Below are 18,745 nucleotides of genomic sequence, written 5' to 3' on the forward strand. Positions count from 1 at the left end.
AGATGGGACAACTTAGGGCCTTCCCTGGTGGAACAGTGGACAAGAATCTGCCCGCCGATGCAGGGGACACGGGTTTGATCCCTGGTCTGGGACGATCCCACATGCTGTAGGCAACTAAGTCCGTGCACCACAACTGCTGAGCTTGTGCTCAGAGCCCGGGAGACGCAACTACTGAACCCACCGCAGCAACTGCTGAGGCCCATGCGCCTAGAGCCCGTGCTCTGCAATGAGACCCCCCCACAGTGAGAAGCCCACGTACCCCAACGAAGATTAGCCCCTGCTCACTGCAACTAGAGAAAAGCCCACAAAAAGCAATGAAGACCCAGCACAGCCCAAAATAAGCAAATGAATCTTAAAAAAAAAAGATGCACAACTTACACATGGTGGTTGTGGCTTAGTCACTAACTTCTGTCTGACTCCTGTGATGCCATGACTGTTGCCCACAAGAATACTGAAGTGGTTGTCATTTCCTTCTCTAGGGGATCTTCCTGGCCCAGGAATCCAACCCAGGTCTCCTGCATTGCAGGCGGATTCTTTACCGACTGAGCTATGAAGGAAGTTTATTACCCCCCAAAAGATGAATACTGAATGAATGTGTGCATGAGTGGATTCACAGTCAATCAATTGCATTCATCACAGCCCAGAACCAGAGTGATGTCGGCGGTATAGAGGACCTTGGAGACCAGGCAGTCCGACGTACGGGGACATATTTAGGGTTTGGGGGACAAGGGCACCCATACCTTTATTTTGTCGCTGGTAGATTGGCTGGGCAGAAATCGATGTACCAACCTGTGATTGAAATTTATTTTAGCACTAAAATACAACTTGGTAGCTATGGTTGGAGTGGTTTAGTCCATGTGTTGGGCAAAAGTGTATGAGGTTCTGTGGTCCATGTGGTGAGAATATTGAGGTATTTAACAGGTGTTTCCCCTCTGACCCGGCCGCTTCTCTGGACTCCAAGCTTATATAGACCGGGACTAGCCCCCATTTTATGGACCAAGACCTCCCTCACCCCAGTGCTGTGCACACAAGGCTAGACTTCCACTGAAGGATGGGGCTAGAGGCCAAGGGATGAGCATCACTCTGCAGTCTGGGTTAGTGGAGATGCTGGGCAGAGAGGACTGTCTTCTGACACCCCTGTTCAAAACGTCCCAGGCGGTCACTGCCTCTAGACATTCCCCAGCAAATGGTTTCCCCCTTCCAGCCCCTCTCCTCTTTTCTCCTGGCTGCCCCCACCCCTCTGATTGCCTTCATCTTCCCTTTCCCAGGTGCTCCCAAGTGCAGCTGCCCACATGCTCTTGTAAAGGCCAAGTTTGGCTCTCTTTGCTTCTCTGCCTCAGTGCCCCCTCTGCGTTGATGGTCAGTGAGTCTTCAAAACCGAGATTACCTTTCAAGGAATTCTCATTACCTACTGAGGTTCTGAGAAGCTCGAAGACTTGCCAAGGTCATACAGGTGTCAGAGCTGGGTTTCAAGAGGCGGTTGTTGTTACTCTCAAATTTATGCTTTCTCCAAACACCAAGCCACCACGTTAACTTGATGGACCACTGTTTGCAAAGGCACCAAGCAGAGCGGGAGAATGACATGCTTAGGACCAGTTGGAAGGGGTTCTTTTCCTACTGTGCCACGTTCATGAAGGAGACAGAAGACAGTGTACTGTACGTGGTTGTGGGTTTTGGGGGGAGATGGACTGATACTTTTTTTTCCCTTTCAACATTATAAGACTGATATCCCATTGTTTTTTGACTTCCATTATTTTGGGTAAGTAGTTATCTGTAAGTCTTAATTTTTTAAAAAGATAAATTTATTAATTTTATTATTATTACTTTTTGGACATGACATATGGTTTGTGGGATCCCAACCAGGGATCAGATCTATGCCTTCAGCAGTGAGAGCACAGAGTCCTAACCACTGGACCACCAGGGGATTCCCTGTAAGTCTTTTTGCTATTTCCCAGAATATGGTGCTTGTTTCCTATGTCTGCTTTTAAGATTTTATTTTAATTATAAGTGTTCAGCAGCTTGGTAGGCAGCCTCTGAGAAGACCCCCAATCATCCTTGCTTCCTGGTGTTCCCACCCTGTGTGGTCCCTTCCCATTGACTCTGGGCTGGACCTCCTAACTTTCAGAACACAGAGGAGCTACTTGACTGTCACTGCTGGTGAAACGCATGGCTTCCATCTCAGGGGCTCTGGGGCAAGTCAGCTGTCGTGTTGTGAGTGGCTCTGTGCAGGCCTGGCATCCGTGAGGAATGTGGCCTGCGAGAAGCCATTGGAGTGACATGAAAACAAGTCACCCCCCAGTCAAACCAGCATGTCAAGCCATGGCCCCAGCCAACAGCCTGGTTGCAACTTTGAGAGAGACCTTGAACCGGAGGTGCCTGGCTGAGTTCTGCTAGATTGCTCACCCACCAAAACGGTGAGATAAGGAATATAAGTTGTTGTTTTTTAACTTTTTTGGCCACTTGGCCTGTGGGATCTTAGTTCTCTGACCAGGCATCAAACCCACATCCCTTGCATTGGAAGCAAAGTCTTAACCACCGAATGGCCAGGGAAATCCCAGTGTAAGTTGTTTCAAACTACTAGGCTTCAGGGCCATTTGTTAGGAAGCGATACGTGACTTGTGTGAAAGCCCTGTGGGCTTTCAGCCTTGGCAGCTCACACCACATCCTCATGCGGGTTGGATTCCTCACTGGTGCCTAGCTGCCACAGGGGACCTCTGTTCCTTCTGGGTCTCAGAATTTAGGAAGACTGCATCCAAAGTGTCCTGGAGTAACAATGACCCTATATGCGAGACACCAAATGAAACACCGGTATAAAGAACAGACTTTTGGACTCTGTGGGAGAAGGCAAGGGTGGGACGATTTGAGAGAATAGCATTGAAATGTATCTATTACCATATGTGAAATGGATTGACGGTCCAGGTTCAATGCATGAAACAGGGCACTTGAAGCTGGTGCACTGGGACGGCCCTGAGGGATGGGATGGGGAGGGAAGTGGGCGGGGGGTTCAGGATGGGGAACACATGTACACCCATGGCTGATTCATGTGAATGTATGTACATTCATGTGAATGTACAAAGTAGTGTAAAGTAATTAGCCTCCAATTAAAATAAATAGATTTAAAAAAGTGCCGTGGAAATGTAGCTTACCTTGGGATATAAATAGCCTGTAATTACATTTACTTCCTTAAGAGACATATTAGTGGAAGAATCTGGAAGACGTCTGGGGTCGCTAGCCCCATTTGATAGCCCTTCACAGTATTAAACTCGGTCAGGAGCTTCTACAATGCATGCTGACTCAGGGATTCCCTGGTGGCCCAGTGGCAAAGAGCCCGCCTTCCAATGCAGGAGACATGGTCCAAGAAGAGTCCGCCTGCCTCCAATCATCTAACCCCGTGCGCCACAATTACTGAGCTCATGTTCTAGAGCCTGTGTTCCACAAGAGAAGCCACCAGAATGAGGGGCCCGGGCACTGCAACTGGAGAGGAGCCCCTGCTTGCCGCCACTAGAGAGATATCCTTGCAGCAGTGAAGACTCAGTTTAGTCGCTCAGTCGTGTCCTACTCTTTGCGACCCCATGAACTGCAGCTCGCCAGGCCTCCCTGTCCTTCACCAACTCCCAGAGCTTGTCCATCGAGTCAGTAATGACATCCAGCCATGTCATCCTCTGTCGTCCCCTTCTCCTCCCGCCTTCAATCTTTCCCAGCATCAGGGTCTTTTCCGAGGAGACTTAGTGATTTTCCAATGAGACTCAGAGATTTTCCAATGAAGACTCAGTGCAGCCAAAAATAAATAATAAAATAAATAAAATTAAAATCATGCTTGTTGTTGTAAAACAACAACCTTGGACACTGGGAAAGGTAGTAAACTATTGGAGTGTCTCCAATGGAATATGGCTGGGGAAAAGGAGGCTAGTAAGGACAGTAGGGCCCGCAAACCCACTGGTGGATTGGTCTGCCTTTGTTTGGCCCATTGCCTAGAACAGAACTGAGTTGGGCGTTGACGCACAGCAATGAGCAAGACACACTCTGTTTCTGTCTTCAAGGAGTTTTTGTGCAAGTGGCAAGAGAGTGATGGTCAACAAAGAAGTAGAATCGTGGCGACCGCCAGAAAGAAGTAGAGGCGGCTATGAATGTATGTATTGGGGAGGGGACCTAGTACTTTTTATTGTTTCATAAGAAATAATCACAAATGTAGCAGCTTAACGTAACCCACGTTTTTAAACTCAGTTTCTATGGGTCAGACTTTAGCCCATTTTAGTTGGGTTCTCAGCTCAGGGCTCACCAGGCGTCACTTAATGCTTCGGCCAGGATGTGTCCTCCCCTGGAGGCTTGACCAGGGAAGAGTCCCTGCCAAGGTCCTTCCAGTTGGCGCCAGGATTCATTTCCATGGGACAGCCTGGCTGGAGCCTAGCTCTTTGCTGGCTGTTGGCTAGAGGCAGTCCTCAGGTCTTACCACCATCCAAACATCTGCAGGTGGGCTCTCCAGAGGCCCTCTCATAGCACAGCCTATACAGAGAACCTCTCCCTATAGTCTAAGATGAGTTCTTTTTTTTGAAATAAATTTTATCAGAGTGTAGTTGATTTACAATGTTAGCTTCTGCTGTATAGCAAAGTGATTCGGTTATACATATACATATATCCTCTCTTGTTTTTTTTTTTTAGCTTCTTTCCCCATATAAGTCATTACAGAGTACTCAGTAGAGTTCGTTGTGCTACAGAGTAGGTACTTATTAGTTATCTATTATATAAATATATATATTAGTATGGCATCACTGACTCCACGGACATCAGTCTGAGTAATCTCCGGGAGTTGGTGATGGACAAGGAAGCCTGGCGTGCTGCAGTCCCTGGGGTCGCAAAGAGTCGGACACGACTGTGGATGGTTGAAGGCCTGAGAGAGTCTGAGATTTCCCAAAAGGAGAGTCTATTCTGGAGCCACGGGCCACCCTAATACCCCAGCATGGAGAGGTTGGGCAGAGAAGGGGTGCAGACTCCAGAGGGGCCACCGGGGGTGGGGGTTTAGTCGCTAAATTGTGTCCAACTCTTGCAACCTCATGGACTATAGTCTTGGCTCCTCTGTCCATGAGATTCTGTAGGCAAGAATACTAGAATGAGTTTCCATTTTCTTCTCCAGGGGATCTTCCCAACCCAGGGATCGAACCCAGGTCTCCCGAACTGCAGGTGGATTCTTTACCAGCTGAGCCACAAAGGAAGCCCAAGAATACTGGAGTGGGTAGCCTATCCCTTCCTCAGCGGATCTTCCCAACCCAGGAATGGAATCCGGGCCTCCTGCATTGCAGGTGGATTCTTTACCAACTGAGCTACCAGGGAGGAGGCGCCAGTGATCTAGAGGAAAACGGGGACTTTGGCGTCCCAGGATACCCAAGATCAAAGGTGGTGAGGACAGAGGTTTTATATGGATGACTGGTACTTGGACTTACGGGGTGCCATGCAGGGCGAGGAGAGTGCTTCAGGTGGGGAAGAACGTAGGAACAAAAGCTTTGCGGCAAGAAGGGGAAAGAGCTCTGTTCAGAGCACCAGTTTTGTGGCTTCAAGTGACCTTCAGAAATCTCTGATCCTGTCTGCAGGAGGTCCTTAAGGGAGAGCCAAATTTGCCTCTACTTCATTCCGCACATCTTTGGTACTTTGAAAATGTAGCTCAGTCGGTAAAGAGTCTGACTGCAGTGCAGGAGACCTAGGTTCAGGAAGACCCCCTGGAGAAGGAAATGTCAACCCATTCCAGTATCCTTGCCTGGAGAATCCCATGGACAGAGGAGCCTGACTGGCTCCAGTCTATGGGGTTGCAAGAGTCGGACATGTTTGAGCAACTTAAGCACACGTGGCTTGGGGGCCAGGAGGTCTCCCTCCTTGGGCCTCAGTTTCCCTTTCTGTAAAGAGGACCATACTAAATGACATCAGTCCTGAATATTCATTGGAAGGGCTAATCCTGAAGCAGAAGCTCCAACACTTTGGCTACATGATGCAAAGAGCTGACTCATTGGAAAAGACCCAGATGCTGGGAAAGATTGAAGGCGAGAGGAGAAGGGGACGACAGAGGATGAGATGGTTAGATGGCATCACCGACTCAATGGACATGACTTTGAACAAGCTCCGGGAGTTGGTGATCGACAGGGAGGCCTGGCGAGCTGCAGTCCATGGGGTCGCAAAGAGTACGACACGGCTGAGCGACTGAGCCGAACTGAAAGAGAACCAATTTCATAAACTTGAGTTCCGGGTCTGGTATGGCCAAGGTCTCGCTGAGCGGACCCCGGGTGGACTTGTCGCCGGGCCGTCCCGGGTCGAACCGGGGTAGACGGAGGTTCCGGGAGCTCTCGCTGCAGGGACCCCCGCAGCCCCGCCCCGGAGCGGCCCCGCCCCACCTCCCTTTGTTTCCCCAGACCCCGCCCACCGCGGCCAGCTCCCTCCCTATTGGCCGGGGGGCGGTCCCCGAACGCCGGGGAGCCGCCAGGGGCGGGCATCGTGTCGCGGGCGGGGCGAGTGCGCCTGCGCGGAGCCCGAGCCCGGTCGCAGCCTTTCGGCGGCCGCTGCCCCTGAGGAGCCGGAGCGCTATCCTGAGTTGGGACTCGCTGAGGCGGCTGCGAGGCGGCCCCGCCCCGGGGCTCCATTGTTGCGGCGGCGGCAGCGGCTCTGCCGGCTGCTCGGCTCCTCCTGGATCGGCCAGGGCGGCCTCCGGCTAGGAGCGATCGCTGCCCCGGCGGCGGCCTGAGGTGAGGCGGCGGGGCCGGGCCGGGCGGGGGGCCCCCCGGTCGGACACGGGCTCCGGGGCTGGGAGAGGGTCTCACGGCCAAGCGGCGGTCCCGGGCGGTCGGGGGGATCCTCGGGAGTCAGGGGTCCCAGAGCCGGGCGGGGTCCAGGGTGGGGCAGGGGTCTCGAGTCGGGCCGGGGTCCAGGGGCCGAACTGGGGTCCCAGAGCCGGACGGGGGTCCCCAGGGCCAGACTGGGGTCCCAGAGCCGGACGGGGGTCCCCAGGGCCAGACTGGGGTCCCAGAGCCGGACGGGGGTCCCGGGGCCAGACTCGGGTCCCAGAGCCGGGCTGGGGTCCCCAGGGCCAGACTGGGGTCCCAGAGCCGGACGGGGGTCCCGGGGCCAGACTCGGGTCCCAGAGCCGGGCTGGGGTCCCCAGGGCCAGACTGGGGTCCCAGAGCCGGACGGGGGTCCCGGGGCCAGACTCGGGTCCCAGAGCCGGGCGGGGGTCCCGAGGGCCGGACGGGGAGGAGGGCAGGGGTCTCGAGTCGGACGGGGCTCCTGGGGCCGGACTGGGATCCCGGGGTCGGGCGGGGGTCCCGGGGCCGGACTGGGGTCGCCCCCTGGGTGTGGCACATCCGAGCGGGGCGCCGCGGGGTCGCTTGCCCGAGGTGTCGGCCGCCGCCCTGAGCGCCAAGCGGGGACAGGGTCGCGGAGCGGAACCGACCGTCGCGCGTCCGGGCGCCGGGCGTTGTCTCGGCTTCGGGGTGGCTCCGAGGGGGCTCCGCGTCCGCCAGGGCTCCTCGGGGACCGGCCGGTGATGCCCCCCGCGCGGGGTCCTTGTCATCCTGAGGGCGGGGACACTGCCTCGGTCTCCGCTCCCTCCCTAGGGTGGCTGGCTCGCGCGGTTGTCGCCCGAAGGCAGCTCTGGGTGGGCCCTCGCCGAGGAGACCCCGGACATCCTGGGAGTGGGAGACTGTCTTTGTCCCGCCCCCCCCCCCCACTTACCTCCACGGGGTGACTGGTTCGTCGTGTCTCACTGAGGGTGACTGCGTGGGCCGCCGATCGTAAGGATTCTGGTCACTCCGAGAGTGAGGGGCTCTGAGTGTTTGTGGGTCACCGAGGGTGGCTCCGCGAGGACCCGTGCGCTCGATGTCTTGGCCCCCCTGCGAGTTGGGGGGCTGTGCCCCGTCCCTACGCCTCCCCTCCCCGACCCCCCTGCGGCTTGGGGGTGTGATCGGTCCGGGGACACGCTCCCCTTTTCCCACAACGGTGCCTGCGCTTGTGTGTGTCTTAGGGATTTCCATGTGTCGACGGGTGTCCCTGCGCGGGGAGCGGCGCCGGTCGGGCTGTAATGGGCTTGTGCGTGGGGGAGAAGCATTTGGCTCGAGCCGGACAGCTGAACCGCTCTTTTATTGTCTCCTTTGCCGTGTGAACAGAAGCGGCTGCACTGGCCCCGGAACCCGCCCCTCTCCCAGGCCCGGTCCCCGGGGAGCGCGGGGCTGTCACTGCGCCGCCGGGGGACCGCGCGTCGGGGTTGCGCCGGCGTTTCCTGCTGGGGCGCGAGACTCGGCCGGCCCGGCGGGAGCCGGCTCTGATTGGAGGGAGCCTGGTCCCTCTGCCCGGCGCTTCTTGATTTCTTCCGTTAGGATTGGGAAGAAGAAAAAAAAAAAAGAGTCTGGAAAGCCAGATTTAACTTTGCAGCTCTCAGCGCCTGGAGAGTGGAAGAAAACTTTCCCAAGAATTTGGCGGGCTGGAGAGTGCGTTTGAAGGAGGGGAATCCACACCCGCGGAATGAGGCCAAGGCAGTTACAGTTAGAGGTCAGGTTTATGCAAGGAATAGAGGGGGTGAGGCTGTGGGTCATTCATTTACCCTTGTATGAAAACACCTATTATGTTTCAGGGGAAGTGATTCTTTTCCCCTGGGGAATGCAGTGTCTAACAGGTCAGTCTTTTTCCTTTTCAGAGCGTCCTGGTCTAAGACAGAAAACTGCTATAGACACAAGTAACTTTAATATCCAAATGGAAATTCTTTGTGAACGGACAGGGTATAAATAACAGAAATGCAAGATGGAAATGTGGCCATAACTGCAGCTGTCGCTGTTATAAAGTCCAGACTTAGCCGGCTGGCCTTTCACTTTGCCTTGTCTCCGCTCACTCTTCCATCTCCCCCGGTGCACCCAGCTCCAGGACTTCCAGCTTCCTTTGGCCATTCTTACAGTATCAGTTTAGGTGACACCTTCTTTTTGAAGGCTCCCCTGACATTTTCTCGTCCTGCCCTCTGAGAGCCGTGGTCTTCAAGGACAGGGTGGTTTGCTGCTGTACCCAGAGAGAATGAGGTCTGTTTGAAGGAGAAGCCCCTTCTCTTCACCCTGGATCCAAGTCTTTCCTGTGATTTAAAATCTGCAATTCCTCAACTCTCCTAAGGACTTTCAGATGAACAGTTGCTATCACTGTGTTTTTTGCACAGTGTGGAGTACTTAACTTGAATTTATTTGGTCTGAGTCTGGCTCTGGAATGAAGCCTCTGTTTGTTCCTGCAAAACCACTGGGCTTCAGTTTCCTCACCTTCGAGGGTTTTTTTTTAAACTAGGTAAGAACTTTGTCAGCCCTAAACCTTTAATTCTTTCAACCTAATACAGCAGAGGAGAGTTCTGTCAGTGGTAGTGGTATAAATAATGGAGATCCTTTAAAATGTAGGTTCTAAAGTGAAAGTTTTGTAGTTTCTTTCCACACAGTTTAGTTGTGGGTGTATTCTTTGTCTCAGAGTTGAAAGACACTGTCCATGGAAGCTTCCGCAGCTACTTGATACTGTCTTGCATATTCTTCATAATTGCATTTTACTTGCAACATCTGTGCCCTGTCAAATTGGTTTGAAGTTTTCCTTAATGAAGTTCTTGGGTTCAGAACTCTTGGCAGGAGCATGTTGCTGATCTTTTGAGTGTCGTATGAAGTCGGCCAACTGCAGACTTTTTTACGCCCCAATCTCTAATAGAGATTTTGTTTTATTTTTTAAATTTTATTTTTATTTCGTGTTGGGGTATAGGCGATTTAACAATGTTGTGGTAGTTTCAGGTGAACATTGAAGAAACTCAGCCATACCTATACATGTATGCGTTCTGCCCCAAACCCCTCTCCCATCCAGGCTGGCACACAACACTGAGCAGAGTTCCATGTGCTATATAATAGGTCCTTGTTGGTTATCCATTTTAGATATAGCAGTGTGTACATGACCTTCCCAAAGTCCCTAACTATCCCTTCCCCCCAGCAACCATAAGTTCAGTTTCTAAGTCTGTGAGTCTCTTTCTAACGGAGATTTTAATTTGGAGAGTATGAGATGAGTGAATGTGGGGAGTACCTTGAGTGGGTGTTTGTGGCTTTGTGTAATGGATTAAAGCATAGTTTAAAATTATTAGTTGCAAATTTGCATCCTGTTAAATGACCTATAAAGCTTCAATTCTAAAGAATATAGTAATTAGTCCTTAAAAATATTAATCTCCCTTCCAGTTATGTTTGGTAAGGTGGGAATTTGATGTGCTTGATTCTTTTAAAGCCACATGTCTGTTGTTGAAGGGATACACAACACAGTTTTCTCTGCTATTCTTATTTGGGTGATTACAGGGATTAAACATAGATGGTAGCTGTTTTGTCAAGGAGGGATGCCACCAAATTATATTTTCACATTAAGTAGCATTTTTTGTCTTTATTTTGATTTGCAGCATTTAATTAATATAAAACATTAAAAAGTGCGTTGTTTTATATATGTATGCACTCCATGTGGTTTGTCTTGTTCCCTGGTGGCTCAGATGGTAAAGAATCTATCTGCAATAAGGGAAACCCGAGTTTGATCCTTGGGTTGGGACGATCCCCTGGAGAAGGGAATGGCTACTCGCTCCAATATTCTTGCTGGAGAATCCCATGGACAGAGGAGCCTGGCGGGCTGCAGTGCGTGGGGTCACACAGATTTGGACACGACTGAGCGACTAAGCACACACATATTTTGGGAGCCGTCTTCAGAAATGCAAATAGGTTTTCTTTGTGGTTTTCTGAGATTGTCTTAAATATTTTCTCTGAAAGCTCGTTACTGCTTGTTCTGCAGGCAGGACTGGTTTTTATATGGATTAAATGAAGAGGGAGCGTTCAGAGACGAGGTTGCCTGGGGATGGAGGAGGTAGCGTTTGAGCTGTGCTTTTGGCTGTCCTTCCTCCTGTTCTCCACTGGAAGAAGCGAGTTGACCAGCTCTTCCCTGGGGGCCTAATTAGAGAGCTGACTTCACCTCACCTTAAAGAACTGATGGTACTTCCCCCCTTTTTTAGTTTATGATATTCTCTAAATCATCTTGTTTAAGTATTCTTTTTTTAGAGCTAGAAGTTCAGAGAGAAATTTTTTTCTTAAGCTATAAATCTAAGTCTTTGCTGTTACCCGTTCTGCCCCGCCTCGCCTGCATCCCACATCAGCTACCAAATGACTTTTCCCTCTTTGTTTTCCGTTTTAAAGATCTTATCATATATGTGCCTATTATTACAGGCTACATCAAAACCGTTTTGAATGTTGACAGGATGTAATATGAATAATATATTCAAGATAACTTACTCCAGTACTTTTGCACAGGAAGCTTGGCCCCAGGAAGGCATTTGTTAAGGTCAATTACTTCCTTGAACTTTAGTTTCCCTCCCTAGCTCAAGAGATTGTCCTGAGGATAAAATGAAATCCTGTATATAACAGAATTTTGTAAGGTGTAAAATATGTTGCCAAGGATTAAAAGATAATGCTTCATTAAGAATGTAATGAGTCTGGGTTTTTTTTTTTTTTTTTTACTCCAAATGTTTAATATACAGATGGTCCATAACTTGAAGGGTATCAGGCAACTTCACGTAGGATTGTTTTCTATCTTTAATTGGCCAGTATTGTTTGATATCTTAGCCTTTTGAGGGAACATCCAATTCAAGTTTCAGAGATGTTACTCTTTTGAAAGTAAGGCTTGGAACATGCAGATTATAGCCCTTAACGATCTCTGTCTTACGTCTCTCTCAGGTTCATGTTCCTGTGAACCTTCCTTTAATGAAGCCTGATGGCTGGGCATTTCTGTTCCTAAGGGACCTGTCTTGAGGTTGGGAAAGGCAGTAGGCATTGCCAGGTCACGATCGACAAAAGTGCCGGCGGGCTCACGTCTGAAATGCCCTGGAGCGTGAGCCGCGGGAGTCAGGGGGAAGCTGACCTCAGCCCCCTGGAGTCCTCGGGCCTTCTCTTCTCCTGGCACCTTGGAGACTGCAGGGTCTCCCGCCCACCAGGCAAGGCTGCCTTTCCCTTCCTCTCCACCAGCTCTGAGTATCTCTGATGCCCCAGGCATCGGCAGGAGGCAAACACAAGGGCTGATAAAATCCAGCACTGCTCCACAAAGACCCGACACTGTAGCCCCAGGTGATGAGTGACACTGTCACACAGTTTGACGGGCATGCGCCTCGATGGCCTGTGATGTGTCTGAGGGCGGGCGGCTGGTGGACACTGGAAGGGGGGACCCAGTGCCTCGTTGGAGAAGAGCTGGAGCCTTGTAGCAGCGGGAGAGGCAGACCTGGGCGCGACTCAGTGCAGGTCATAGGTGCTGCCAGGGCTCTGCCTGACGTCTGGGGGCCAGGGCGCACACAGTCCAGCGTTTACTGTCCACGTGGTGCTTAGAGTTCCTCAAGTAAGACAGGCAATGGAAGGTTTATAAATTAAAGAAAAGGCGGTGAGCTACCTGAAGCCTGGACTGTGTGTAGATACTCTGGACAGTTTATAATTCCCCACATCTGCATGTATCAGAACAAGTCTGTGATCTCTGTGGTTTTGGATGGAGTATGACCTTTCGTTTGCTATTTTTTTTGGCTGTGTGGCATGTAGGATTTAAGTTCCCCCACCAGGGATCAAACCTGTGCCCCTTGCAGGGGAAGCGTGCAGTCTGAACCATTGGACCACCAGGGAAGCCCCCATCTTCTGATTTAAGGAAGTCAGTTGACTCTGGTTGAATGTCGAGGACGTGACAGACACTGCTGGGTGTTTTCACATATACGGCTGTATGGCTTTCCTCGGCTGCTGTAACATTGCCCCAAGCTGAGTGGCTTACAACAAATCAGATTTATTACCTTACAGTAGATAGAGGTCTAACTTGGGTCTCGTCAGGCAAAAAACAAGGTGTCTGCAAGGCTGTGTTCCTTACTGGAGAATCTGAGAGACAGTTGCTTGCAAGCTCATTCACATTGTCCATCAAATATGGTTGAGGCCACCTGTCGGCCCGAGGCCCCTGTTTCCTTGCTGGCTGCCAGCTGGGAGGCTGCCCCCAGCTCCTAGGGGTGTCTATCTGGGACCCCTGTCTGAGGTCTGTAGCAAAGTGCTTTTTGTCAGGTAATGTGACATTATCACAGAGCCCAGGGATTAGCACGTGGTCATCTTGGGGAGTCATTATTCTGCCTCCCACAATTACCCAATCTATTTATGACAACATCCAGTGACACTGTTATTGTTGCCCTCAGTTCACAATAAATAAAAGGCATTGGTATTTTAAGCAAATTGTTAGGACCATTAAGATTCCTGTTAAATGACAAGACAGTTCATCTGACTCACCTTTGAGCTGATGGTGGGGTTTATAGCAGCAGGTCAGTGAGAAAGAAACAGTAAATTTTGCGTTTTGGAGTATTTAAATGGATGGGCTGCTCTGATTATAGAAGTTTTGCCAAGAAGTCATTAAAGTAATTCCTCTGTTGGAAAAAACAGCCACGTGGGGGATTTGGGATGTGAAGGACTTTTCCTCTTGGGGTGAAGAGTGCACAATTCCATGTCCGTTTCTCCAGTGAAAACAGCTGAGTCGACCCAACGGGGATTCACATTCCTGAACTTCAGAGCATCTGTTTCAAGACTGAAGCAAAGCCCAGGAAACAGAGTTCATACTTTCATTGATGGTTTGCAGTGAGGTGTGTCCTGTGGTCAAGGAAGCAACAGGTGATGGTCACGAGCATTTAAAGACCTAGCATGACCTCATGGAGTCCCAAAGTCAGACACGACTTAGGGGCTGAATAAACAACAACATGATCTTGTTTGTTCATGTTGTCGTTGTGTAGTCGCAAAGTCCTCTCTGACTCCTTGTGACCCCAGGGACTGTAGCACACCAGGCTCTCTGTCCTTCACTATCTCCTGGAATTGGATCATGTAGGTGTTTTTAATAGTTTTTCATTACAATTTTTTCTCCTTCTGTAAGAAGTCAGAATCTAGAATCCTAAGGCTTTTTAACTCAGCCTTCAGGAATTTACTGGCTGCCTGATACCCTGTGCAGAAATGCTGTGTGTCTTTGTGTGTGTGTTTACTGGGGGGAGGATTTATAGCTCTGTTCTTTTTCGAACGCGTTGGATTCCAGAAAGTTTAAGAACACACTGCTTAATCTGATATTCTTGCTGGTCAAGTATCAGATTTTGTTTAAAAATGAAATACCCCATTTTAAACAGTTACATAGGCGCATAGTTTTAAGAGTCAAAAGTTCTACAGGACTTAGAACAAAAACCCAGCAGTCACCTACCCCACCCTTCTCCACCCTGATTCCCGTCCCCCGAGGCCTCCTGCTTTCAGTGTTTTAGCAGTTTCTTCCAGATTTTGTGTGAGACTTCCTGCTTAGGAAGAAGACAATTTGGGTCACCTATTCCCTCCTTCCACCACCCACATCTTTTTCCTCTGTCCTCTCAGTATAATTACGTTAAAGTTTTGGTTAAATATTCAGCAGGACCTATGATTCTGGGAACATTATTCACAGCTGAGATATATTGACTGTTTTGCTTACAGTTCCCTTCTTTCATCGTTTTTACCTTTTTTTTCTAGAGTTGAGACTTGCCCTGCTATGTTTTCCTTAGTTTTCTATGCTGAAAACAGCCCCTCAAAGTGTAAATCTCCCCTCTGTAGGTTCACACACAACAAGGAATATTCCATTCTGTCCTTTTATTAGGATAATTTTTTCTGAGCCTGTCACCCACCTGCTGGTGGTTTAGTCACTTGGTTGTGTCCGACTCTGCGACCCTTTGGACTGTAGCCTGCCAGGTTTTTCTGTCCCTGAGATTTCCCAGGCAAGAATTCTGGAGTGGGTTGCCATTTCCTCTTCTGGGGGATCTTCCTGACCCAGGGATTGAACCTGCATCTCCTCTGTCACCTGAACTGCAGACAGATTCCGCTGAGCAATACCCAGGTTCAGGGAAGCCCTGATTTTCTCCAAATTGGTTGCTTCCCAGGCCTGCTGCACATTCCCTGTTGCCCTGAGGATTTCTTTCACCTCTTTCTCAAATAAGACGCTTTCTTATTTTTTAAGTTTTCTCTCTCGTTTTGGTTGAGCATGTTCACCAGCAGCTTTCTAAGACATAATTTTTTTTGAGAACTTCTAAGGAAATGGCAACCCACTCCTGTACTCTTGCTGGAGAATCCCTTGGACAGAGGAGCTCGGTGGGTTACAGTCCATGGGGTCGTGGAGCCGGACACGACTGAGCGACTGACGACATAATGTTGGAACGTTTTACTCTCGTGTTTAATGGTCAGTTTGGCTGAGTGTAGAATCCTGGATTAGAGATCATTTTCCTGCAGAGTTTGGAAGACGCTGTTCAGTTGACTTTCAACGTCAAGGTGGCCGTTGATGTGCCCAGAGCCATTCCTTTGATTGTGACCTGTGTCTTGCTCTGTGTAAATTCTGCAGGGCTGTTCCTCGTGTTTGCAGATGTCACGGTGGCCGTGCCGAGATGTGGACCATGTGTCGTCCACTGCGCCGGGAGCCAGGTGGACCGCTTCCGTCTGTGGACTCCTGTCCTTCATCCTCACTCTCCTTCAGTTCTTCTCTTTTCCCATTCCTTTGTCTTTTTGTTTTCCCACTGGGGGGATTTCTCCAACTTCTCTAAACCCTTCTTTGAATTTTGTGTTGCCATGATTATTTTAATTTCAGGAGCTCCTTCAAAGTCCCTGAAAATATTTTAAAACAAAAACAAAAACCCGTCTTTCCCTGTTTCAAGGATGGTGGTCAGAGGTTTTATTACACCCTGAGTCCCGGAGGAAAAGTTTATCTTTTCATGGCTTTTCAGCTTGATTATCTAATAAAACCCAAAGGATTTGAGAGTAGTTTCATCACACTGCCGTAGTTTGAAGGGAAAATTTCCATTCGGCCCATTATCTATTTTCTAATATGGAGAAAAGACAGCTTTTGGTCCTTGTTGGTATTAGAAGACTTTTTTTTTTTCCCCCACACTCTAAGTCACACGGGATCTCACTTCCCCCACCAGGGATCGAACTCACGCCCCCTTCAGTGGAACACAAAGTCCTAACCATTGGACCACCAGGGAAGTCCCTGGAAGATAGCTTTTGTTTGTCTTCAGATACCTCCGTTGAAAACATTTCTTTCCCACCCATCGCCAGGCTGCAGCTGACTTTGCCGTCTGCTCTGTGCACTTAAGATTGTCCCCTCTGTATCCTGTGAGGAGCTGCCATCAGCGGCTTCAGAGTTTGGACTCCCGTGTCTTTTTACCTGACCCAGTGCCCAAGGCATATGCAGTCTCTGGGGGCAGTGGCATTGAGGAGCCTCCTTTTTTTGGGTTATGTTAATACTTTACTTGTAAGTTTATCAAGAAAAGGAAAAAGAAGTAGTAATAATGATGGATTCTAGCTCTGGACGTTAAATGATGGTGTGACAGATGAGGGGTGTTTTTTTTAAGTTTTTTTTTTTTGGCCATGCTCTATGGTTTGTGGGATCTTAGTTCCCCAACAGCAGTGAAGGCGCAGAGTCCTAACCACTGAGCAGCCAGGAATTCCCAAACGAGGGGCATTTTTAGCCACGGTAGGTAGACTTCCCTGATGGCTCAGGTGGTAAAGCGTCGGGAGACCTGGGTTCAATCCCTGGGTCAGGAAGATCTCCTAGAGAAAGAAATGGCAACCCACTCCAGTATTCTTGCCTGGAAAATCCCATGGATGGAGGAGCCTGGTAGGCTACAGTCCATGGGATCACAAAGAGTCGGACACGACTGAGTGACTTCAGGTAGAGTTAGGTTTGGGGTTGTCATCTAGCGTGGACCTTTCTGTCAGGAACTTATAGAAGTGACTTCTTGGCAACAGGACAGAGTGCCTTCTAGAGGACGTTTGATGAAGAGCTTCGTGGTGAATGTCCAAGAGAAAGACTACATATGAAAGTCATTTTGGAGCCCTACTTTTTGAATGACTTTTGAAACCCGTCAAGGGTTTGCCTAAACATTTTCAGCATGTGATTCTGAATTAATTTAACCGTGAGGGTCAGGGACGGTTCTGGGGGACATGGGGCATGATGCTTTCTTTTAAAATCCCATCTTCCCAATGAATACAAATTTGCATGTTGGACAGTCCTAAGTGAGTGGAGTTTTTTTCTATAGATGGGTTAATCATTTGAGTTTTCCTGTGCTTAAAGTGTGGCCCACTGTCTTAGCTTGTTTAGGCTGCCGTAACAGAACATATAGACCGGGTGCTTTATGAACAACAGGAGTTTCTTTCTCACTGTTCTGGAGGCTGGAAGCCTGAGCTCAAGGTGCTGGCCGATTCTGTGTCCAGTGAAGACCTGCGTCTTGGCTCACAGACAGCATCTCTGGCCGTGTCCTCATGTGTTGGAGGGACACAGGCGCTGACGGGGGTCTCTTTTCTAAGGGAGCTAATCCCCTCCAGGGGCACCCCACCCTCATGACCTAATCACTTCCCAGAGGCCCCACTCCTCTAATACTGAGACACTGGGGGCTAGGTTTCAACATATGAAGTATGAGGGGACATGGACGTTCAGCCTGTAGGCCCCTCTAAGAAGCTCAGACGTGCTGTGTGTTCATGATCCATGCTTGCTAAGTCGCTTCAGTCGTGTCTGACTCTTTGTGACCCCATGGACTGTGGCCCAGGAGGCTCCTCTGTCCATGGGATTCTCCAGGCAGGAATAGTGGAGTGGGTTGCCACGTCCTCCTCCAGGGGATCTTCCTGACCCAAAGATCAAACCCCAGTCTCCTGCAGCTCCTGCATTGCACGCGGATTCTTTACCGCTGGGCCACCGGGGAAGCCCATTGTCTTCATGGTAAGTGGGACTGAGTGGTCTAGAAAGTCTAACATTGCCTTTTGGAGTTTGAGTCACCACCCCCATCGTGGCTGGCACTGTTTACTGGGTGCTTACTATGTCCGAGGCACCATGCCAGACACTCTCCATCTGTATCTCTTTTAACCTTTTCAGCAGCTCTTGGGGAGGTAATGTCCTTCTTTTGCAGTTGACGAAATGAGACGAAGACTCACGGAGGCTAAAGTTAACAATACTGTATTGTATGTTTAAAAGTAGCTGAGCGAGTAGCTCGTAAGCGTTCCCATCACAAGAAAAAAAATTGTACCTGGGTGTGGTGCTTGATGCTAAGTAGACTTACTGTGGCCCTTTCACAGTACTCGCATGTGCCGAGTAGTCAGGTTGCCCGCCTGAAACTAACAGTGTTGGTAGTTACTTCGAGGTAAAAACAATGAGGTGACGAGACAGAGAGGAACTCTCTCAAGATCTGGAAGGAGGTGGGATTCCAACGCCGGCGCCAGAGCCCTGACGAGCGTGCGGCCCGGCCTCTGCGTTTGTTAGGACGTTCTGGTGGCCCACACCCCAGTGAGTGGTGTGCCCGAGACCTGTTCTCAGGCAGCCCCTCAGGACACAGCAGTGGGCAGAGCCAGCCCCGACGGGCAGCCCGGCTGCTGTTGACCCGCCCGGTGGGTCTGCGGTGTCTCTGCTCCCGCCTCCCTTCCCTCCCCGTTCAGTGGCTCAGAGGGTCTGTGTGCAGCGGTCCCTGCCTGGCGGCTCCTGCAGCCGCACACATCGGGAGGGGCCTTGTACAGAGAATGACCGTAGGCTGTTAGGGAGGGCCGCACAAGATGCTGGGGTTTCGGAAGGCGGGCGAAGGGACCACCGAGGGGTTGTCCTGAGGGGGACGTTGCAGGGGGCATCGGCTTTCCACAGCGGAACTGACGATTCCAGCCACCCTGTCTCACCCGGATGCCTTTTCCTGAAATCTGTTTCTTAG

The 18,745-nt window shown here is 50.3% G+C and overlaps 2 protein-coding genes across 2 annotated transcripts in view; one reads left to right on the plus strand and one right to left on the minus strand.

Moving 5' to 3' along the window:
- The first annotated feature begins 6,511 nt into the window (after positions 1–6,511).
- Positions 6,512–18,745, plus strand: part of AFAP1 (actin filament associated protein 1) — a 152,155-nt gene continuing 139,921 nt past the window's right edge. Inside the window, exon 1 of the mRNA XM_065914448.1 lies at positions 6,512–6,725. The gene's annotated coding sequence lies outside the window, so the exon portion shown is untranslated. The remainder of the gene's footprint in view (positions 6,726–18,745) is intronic.
- Positions 6,565–8,009, minus strand: LOC136153069 (proline-rich protein HaeIII subfamily 1-like). The gene is made up of 3 exons (XM_065914718.1): positions 7,743–8,009; positions 7,430–7,664; positions 6,565–7,388 (listed from the first exon to the last, which is right to left on the minus strand). Exons 1-3 carry the CDS (start codon positions 8,007–8,009, stop codon positions 6,565–6,567), a joined length of 1,326 nt encoding a protein of 441 aa, XP_065770790.1.

This window comes from Muntiacus reevesi, chromosome 22 (genome assembly GCF_963930625.1).
Source record: "Muntiacus reevesi chromosome 22, mMunRee1.1, whole genome shotgun sequence".
NCBI classification, from domain to species: domain Eukaryota; kingdom Metazoa; phylum Chordata; class Mammalia; order Artiodactyla; family Cervidae; genus Muntiacus; species Muntiacus reevesi.